The following is an 8407-nucleotide window of genomic DNA, read 5'->3' as shown; positions in this document are numbered from 1 at the left end:
AGTAGTGTGTCTCCATCATGCTTACCTCCATCAGGGTGTCGCAACAATGGTCTAGCAATAATCAAAGAGTATCAACCTTTTATGCTTTAAGTGGTAATCCTACTAGAATGTGTTACAACGTTTTTGTCATTTAAAATATTTTAAATGTCAGTTCTTAGGAACAATGTCTAACAAACATAGTTACAGTAATGCACCTAAGACTTTAATTATGGCACAATCTACAATTCTTAGATTTGCTCATTTTTAAAATGAAAAGAATTGATGCTTTTTAATTATGGTGCTGCGAAGAGAACAAACAGGCTTGTCCTAGAGATGACCAAACCAGGCTGCTCCTTGGAGGCAAGGATTTTGAAGCTCTGTCTCACATACTTTAGGCATTTTGCCAAGATGGACCAGTCCTTGGAAAAGGATATCATGCTTGGAAGGATAGAGGGACAGCACAAGAGAGGAAGACATCAGATGAGATGGATTGAGTCAGTGACTTGGCTAATGGGGTAGATGTATCACACTATGAAATTGGCTCAAGATAGAGCAGGGTTCAGAGCTGTTGTATATAGCGTCATTAGGAGTCATGGGTGACTAGGTAAGACATAGCACACCATCACCACCAACACCTTCAAATATCAATTCCGGAGTAGAAACTACTTATTGGCACATAAAATAACAAAATTGACCACAACAAAAAATTGAGTTGAGCCCATGGTTGCTCACTGAGGACAAGGGGTAATTCTTCATCTATAATCACTGTTTTTTTCATTGTATTACACTCTTCTGCTCTAGCCTGTCATATTCTTTTAAACCAGTGGCACAGTGTGGGAGAGATAACTGACTCAGAACGTATTTTTTTAAAAAATGTTACTTTTATAATTTTCATTTTACTATTCAACCTTCCTTACTGTAAGAATGGTGAGAGGAATTTAGAACATCAGGTCAAACAATTCTTGCTAGTAATAAAAGCTAACACGCAAACCCCTTCTCAAACAAGCAGTAGGCATCATAAGAAAGTCCATGAATGCTATATCCAGGTGGGGCTGCTGACTTCTCCACAGTAAGAGAGAAAATCATTTGTGGAGTGAAGGCAACACTTAAGAGTAAGCAATTGTGTTCAACAAAGTCACCATCATTCTTCAGTTCTGGGAGCCTGAGTTGACATGTTTCCCAAATGGCACAACTCTTGGGGAAAAAACAGTCCAATGAATCAACAGATGCTTAGGAAGATACTAGTAAACAATTTTTTATGAACTGTTACTACAAAGAACTTTAACGAGGGGGAGGTAATGTTTTAGTAAACATATTTTTATGTGTGTTAAGTCTTTTCAACCACATAGTTTTTAAAAATCAAGTTTTTATAAACACCACTGCTCTTTCTTCAACTGCTATACACTAAAAATATGACAATAAATGGAAATACATGTTCTTACAGCATTTCCACAGGAAATGTTCCTACACGACATCCTAAATCATTTATCAATTATATTTTCTACATCAACTACAGCACAGGTATTCTATATTGCACATTTCAAAATTGTAAGGAGGTGCTAGCTTAATATGCAGTCTTCATTTGGGGGAAGGAATTATACTTTGAATCGTTTGGCTCAAAAAATACAAACTGCCAGGGCAGTTTTAAAAACAAACCTTTGAAAATAAACTTTTGGATTCTGAAATCCTTTCCTACAACCAAAAGTGCACAGTCCACTCTTTGGGCTTATATGTCAGTTATGGGCTCTGTTTTAAAGCTGGTGAAGAGTCCTGGCTAGTGCTCTTGGCAGGTGGAGGCTCTTCCCTAGAGCCAGATGGTGGGAAGTCTCCTGCAGCAGGCGAAGGTGGGTAATGCTGTGCGCCATGAGGTGAGGGTGGTAGGCGGGCAGCAGGAACAAAGTACTCTCTTGGGCCGAAGGGTCTAAAAGTTGTGTTTCCTGGTAAGAATTCTCGAGGATTGAGTGGCAGGTCCCGTTTTCCAGGTGGAATGCCTGGTGCATATTCTCTTAAGCCTAATGGTGGACGCAGAGGAGGACCTGGGGGAAAAAATATAAATATGAACATATCTAACTAAACTGATCGCACATGTGCGACTGTTTTCACAACCCTAGAAGCCAAGTAGTGGCATCCTGACTTCAGACAAGGCAAATTGATGCTCAAAAGTTTAGGTTACAGGCCTATGGCCAGCCAGCAACAAAGCAAGAGGGAGGACGGAGACATGGCTCTACTTAGCTCCAAATTATTCTGACCACTGTAGAATTCTTCTTTCTCTAGTACACAGGAACTTGGTTTGTAGGTGGAAGTACCACATGGATACTGAGATAAGCCATTACAAGCTAAAAGCTTCCCTGCAACAAAGAAGTCTTTTATCAAGGAAATCCCATCCTGTATAACTGTTACAATGAAAACATTCATGTAGCAGCTCAGCACAGCCTAATAACACATGCCATCCAAATCAAGCTGCTTCTTGGTCATCCAAGGTACAAAATTACTTTTTATGTGTGGATTAACTGTCATGTCACCAGAAGAACAGGATGGTACCTGGCTATCACTATTAAACATTTTCACCACAATTGGGTTTTTTCACTATAAAAAATATGGCCAGAACTTTCATAAACTACAAGTTTCATGGAGTCATAGGACATCCATAATTACATGAAATCATTGCCCTAACATCTTTAAATCTTAAATAATAATTGGTGGGAGCTTTGCTGCACATATTCTCAAAAGTAAATCAAGCTGCTTGTCTTGCCAATAATGACCTTCTAGTTGCATGTGTAATTCGGTGATACTGCTTCCCAGCTGTAGTGTTTATTGTTAACAATGGCTTTCGTACCCACTGACTTTGACATGTGGCTAGGCTGGAACACACACACAGGGTGTGTTAGTCCATATCTCCTTATTCACAGGGGGACTGGCTAGCCTCGCTAATGAATCGAGTGGATTCAGTTGCAGAAATGAGGAATCTTAACACCAACAAGGAAGAGGCAGCTGCATGCATCCTTCAGGACCAGTGATTGCTGTGCAACCCAGACTAGGATCAAAGCAACAACGGCCTCAGCCGAAAACCAGAGACCAGTATTAGAGCTGACTTGGGACTGCTGCCCCAGGGAACCAGAGCCAGAAGCCTTCACCCAAGCCTGCTGGAGAACTGAGAGAGGACACTGTAACTGGCAGGACTAAGGGAACTTTGAAACATAAGGGAGGCTGAAGGTTAAAGGACCTGCAACCATGCCTGGGAAGCTGTCTGGACCGAAGGATTGCATCATACTGCCAATCTTAATTACATAGCTTGTTAACTGCCCTAATAAACCCCCAAACCATATAGTTCTGTAAAGTCTGTGCGGTCATTGCAATGAATTTTTTTTAATATAAAATTTTTCTTTTATACTGGCTTTACTTACAAAGTCTGCATACACTATTTTCCATATCGGATCTTTCCCATTTCCTGTACACACACCTCCCTCTAGCCATCAAACTGTGCAACCCTATGGTTAACCTCTTCCACCAACCACCCCGTCCATCTTCACCCCTCCGCTCTCCCCTTCACCCCTTTGGATTCTCATACACGTTCTACAATAATGGTCTTTCACAGTATTTGTCCTTATGAAATTAAGTTACTTCTCTTATTATAATGCTCTTCAGAGTCTCCCAAGTTAGACAGTGATTTACAGAATCATACTGCAATGGATTCTGGACCCAAGTAGAGGAGATGTGTTGTTGGAATTAGTTAACAAGTGGAGGAGCATAAGAGACCATGTCTGACCTTGAAGGAATTAGTTTTGTACCATGGATGCTGTTGATGGGGATGGCTCCCATTTGTGGAGTCAGACTTGGCCATCTTTGTGCTATTTACCCTCAATTTGCATCAGCTAATCTTTTGGAATTATTGCTCTAACTTTGATCTCATGTAGACACTTCTTAAAAGAACACAATGCTCAAGTTATGTATTTTTTCACTAATTATGGTAAACTATTATTTGGTTTCAAAATTACTTTCAGGGACATTTGTGACTTATTTCCAAAGTGGACAATAAACATTAGATTTCTCCCTCTCTTGTTCTCTTGTGACTCCATTGCTATGTTTCCAATATGAGGGAGTATGTTTCTTATCTAATTTATGTATCTGTACAGGGTATCTCTTACGAGTTATTTATCTATTTCAACTTTCCATTCTTTACCATACCTAGTATATGACAATCAAAGGAGGTCTAAAATATCTTTCCAATTGATATTACCGGCTTTTTAAAAAAGTCCCTTTCCTCTTCTATGAGAAATATCTTCTGCACACCTTAGTGCAGGGGGATTAGGCAGCACCCCAGTTGCTTTATGAAATGGAAGAAAAAAGTTATAAAGCTTTTGTACCTTCCTATATTTATATATAGATATGAAAAGAATGCCAAGAAAAGATTAGTATACTTTACAAGTAAGTAACAACTGTGAGACCATCATACCAAATGGTGGAGGGAGTGGTCGAGGCCCAAAAGCCCCAAAGGGTGGAGGAGGTGGTCCGTATCGAATAGGTGGAGGTGGAGGGCCTCTCATGGGCGAACTCATAGGGGGCATTCCCGGGAAAGGAGGTGGACCTTTTGCAGCTATATTAACCTGTAGAAGAGAAACAATGGAAAGTTCTGAAATAGTGCAGTATGATAATAAAAAACACCATTCCCAATAAAAGCTGAGATCCAATGAAGCAATGTTAGGCACATGGCACTTCTTTATTGGGATTACAAAGAACAGAAATAGTGAGACAAAATTCTTTCTCCTTTGCTTCTATTAATAGCTTAGGGGAAAGAGGTAGCACAGGAATAACAATTTGACCATTTAACATCACTTATCACTGTTAACTATTTCTAGGACAATCTCTCTTCCAATCACCACATCACCTCATTGTTAACATGTCACTCAAACTCAGTCATTGCTACTGAGGTGAAAGCTACTCACAGCTGACCAAAAAGAGTTTTTAGGTTGCAAAGTGAAGGGGAGGAGAATGTCCATCATTCTGCAGTGGGTTTACTTGCAGGGATGAATCCCACTGAGTGAAGCCCGTGGTTTAGCAGTTTTATCTCCTACAGACTACACCTGTAGAGCTTCCTATTTTAATATGAGATTACAGAAAATGAAAGGGAGTGAAAAATCCATTCTGTACACAGATACTAGCTGAAGGGTACCTTTAACAGGCCATTCATTTATAATCTCTAAATCTTAGATCTCTAAATGTGTAAGCATGACCATATGAGTTTCAGGAGGAGGGAACATGGACACAGAGAATGAGGTAAGTTGCAGAGTGTCATACAACATGTAAGAGTTTCAGCTGACATTCCACTCTAGAGCCAACTGCAAGCCCATGTTCTCTGTATCTCCGCTTTTTCTAACAAAGCAGTCTTCTATTTGTAGATGGTACCCTAGACGTAAGATCTCTTAAGAGATGTAAATTTACACTGCACAAGGTAGGCAGAGTTTTATTTTTATTGGTACTCACTAGTAAAAATTGTGAGATACTGAATAATAAATTCCTATGAGAAATAGATTAGAAATCCTAAATAAATGAAATCTAAGAGAAAGTTCTTTTATTTCAACATGGAGAAATACTATGCAGTCTAAGATGATTCACCAGATATATCTGTAGGAACTACAAGAAGATACACTACGTAACCATAACTTAAGGCCATTTTTGGAATTGCTTCAACAGGCAATCAATAGATTATCAAGTATTTCCCTTCCAACAAATATTCTTCCTTTGTTGTTGTTATGTGCCATCAAGCCACCTGTGACTAACAGCAACCCTACATACATTAGCGCTGAAGCCTGCCCTATCCTGAGCCAATCTTCATCATCTCTGACAGACCTATTTCTGTTATCCAGTCATTGAATCTATACATCTCATCCTGGGCCTTCCTCTCCTGTGCTGTCCCTTCTCCTTTCCAAGCATGATGTCCTTCTCCAAGGACTGGTGTATCCTGGCCACGTGCCCAAAGTATGTGATACAGAGCTTCAAAATCCTTGCCTCCAGGGAAAAGCTCAGTTTCACCCTCTCCAGGACAGACCTGTTTGTTCTCCTGGCGTTCCAGAGTATGTTCAACACTCTTCTCCAGCACCACAACTCAAGGGCATCAATTTTTCTTCTATCATCCTTAGTCACTGTCCAGATCTCTGACACACAGCAAGTAACTGGAAGACCACGGCCTGGACCAGGCACACCTTAGTCTCCAGACTGATACTGTTGCTCTTCAGTACTCTAGAGACGTCCCTGATAGCAGACTTTCACAATGCAATTCACCTTTTGACTTTCTGACTGCTGATTCCAAGAGTGTTAATTGTGGAACCAAGCAAACTGAAGTTGTTAACAATCTTAATCTCTACACTATTTATCATGAAGCTGCCAGTGGTGAGACTTTCTTTTCTTGATGTTGCGCTTCAGTCCCTATTGAAGACTACAGTCCTTGACCTGAAAAGCCTCATGTCCTCCCGAGTTTCAGGAAGTTTCTTCCTTTACCAAGCTGCAATTCCTGGTCATCCAGAATAGAATGCCAAGTACAAGAGGAAGAATTCTAAAGATATACACTTTCAAACAAAGACATAATTAATGATAAATTAAGTATGATAACTGGGCAATTTACTGCACCTAAGATCATACATAGTGAGCTCTGGTGACCTAGTGATAAGAAATTGCACCTCAATCCTGAAGGCATATGGTTCAACAAATCCACCAGCTGTTCTGGGGAAGGAGGCTGGGCACTCTGCTCCCGTGTGATTTACTGTCTCTGAAAACTCACCAGAGTGTCAGCTATGGGTCACTTCCAACTCAATGGCAAACAAAACATCAGCAAGAGCACACAAACTAAAGCTCATAATAAAAAATTGGAGTGAGAACTTTTCACATTATTTAGTTACAATAAGCATCTTAAGAAAGTTCACCACCTAACAAGACAGGAAAAAAAGGGGGAAAACCAAGCACACAATAAGATTCTAGTAAGTTAACATTCTGAAGCCAAATCTAAGATCAGTACTGCCATATAATTTAAGAAAACAGGTTAGCATGCTCCTCATATCCTCTCCAGAAACAGGTCAAGCATAAGCCCAGTTCAGTCTTTAACCTCTAAGTACTTACTGCGACCGGATGCTCGGTCAGAGATGCAATGGTTGCAACCGAGGGGCCTGCAGGCTCTTGGGTAACAGTATGCTTTTGAGAAATTAAGATAGGACAGATATAACAGGACACACAAACAAAAGATGGGGCAAGAGATGGAACAGAAAAAGTCGAATGCTTCTTTAAATATCTAAGTGTAATTCGCAATGTCTGCATTACTTACTTTGCCTTCATCCATCACCTTAGGGGAAGAGCTTCTTGAACTGTTGTTCATCAAGGGAACTGCAGCAGTTCCTGGATCTGTTCAAGGCCAGAGAACTCACTGAGATTTTTCTGACTCATAAAATCTGTGAAGACTGAAAAGTCCTCCTGAACATCTTCCATGATCTGATATTCTTTGAAAACACCTAAGTCCTTACCAGAGGCAGAGGGTTTCCCAGATGCTTCAGAGGGCCACTGAGGACAAGGTAGAGGCCCTTCGACTGTCCCTTGAGGAAAAAAAAACCAACACAACAAAGTCCTTTATTTTCCAGGAAAAATAAACCAACTGTGGAGAGGACTGAATTCAACTCCAACTGTAGCAAAATATTTAAAATGGATATATACATATATAAAAATAAAGCAAAGACCTGAATTAAAATAAAAACGTCCTTGGATTGAAAAAAATAGCAATAAGCATTGCACATTACTAACACTGGTTCTATCCTTCAAGACACAGGCTCAATATAATTCTTGCATTTGAGGGGTCTGTGTTTATGTGTGTGCATGTGTCACATGGAATTACAAACTCTTAAATACTTTGAAATGTGGTATTTCTTTCCTGAAAGTCCGAAAAAAATAATTCAGAAGGGGAGAAAAAAAAAATCTTATTTATTACTATAGCCCAGAGACTTTCCCCAGACTTTACTGTATATACAAGTTCTATATGATAATCAGAAAAGGCTGAGGAAAATACCGACTATGCATACTTAACTCAGGAGTAGCTAATTAAGCATTCTTCTGCATGATTACATTCTGTATAATTACATATCGAGTTGTTTTATAGTATTAGTACATGAAGGTCAACATGGTAATGAGAGAAACCTTAAATGCTGTGATAAATGCAGTAACTGTCAATAGAGCATTTTTTGTTTGCTTACAAACTTTGTAAATTGTTTGTCACACTATTCTTCATTCACATTGTTTTGTACATCATTCTCATTCATTATGTTTTACAAAATGAATCACTAATGGATTTTGCCTATCATTATTACCCTGTCTCTTTACCCAGATCCTTAGGGGAGAAACCATAAGCTTGCAGAGTTTGGTGGTGGGAAATAAAATTGTTGTTGTTGTTGTT

The 8407-nt window shown here is 39.6% G+C and overlaps 1 protein-coding gene across 1 annotated transcript in view; it reads right to left on the bottom strand.

Moving 5' to 3' along the window:
• Positions 1-1716: 1716 nt before the first annotated feature.
• The window catches only part of MIA3 (melanoma inhibitory activity family, member 3), a 95929-nt gene continuing 89238 nt past the window's right edge, over positions 1717-8407 (bottom strand). The window contains exons 25-28 of the mRNA XM_006894549.1: positions 7488-7556; positions 7292-7368; positions 4433-4583; positions 1717-2015 (exon numbers count right to left, since the gene is read on the bottom strand). Of these exons, the coding sequence (XP_006894611.1) occupies positions 1717-2015; positions 4433-4583; positions 7292-7368; positions 7488-7556 (596 nt within the window). The remainder of the gene's footprint in view (positions 2016-4432; positions 4584-7291; positions 7369-7487; positions 7557-8407) is intronic.

Source organism: Elephantulus edwardii, unplaced genomic scaffold (assembly GCF_000299155.1).
Source record: "Elephantulus edwardii isolate Elephantulus edwardi_28Jun2011 unplaced genomic scaffold, EleEdw1.0 scaffold00146, whole genome shotgun sequence".
Taxonomy (NCBI): Eukaryota; Metazoa; Chordata; class Mammalia; order Macroscelidea; family Macroscelididae; genus Elephantulus; species Elephantulus edwardii.
This window is presented reverse-complemented; position numbering and strand designations above follow the sequence as displayed.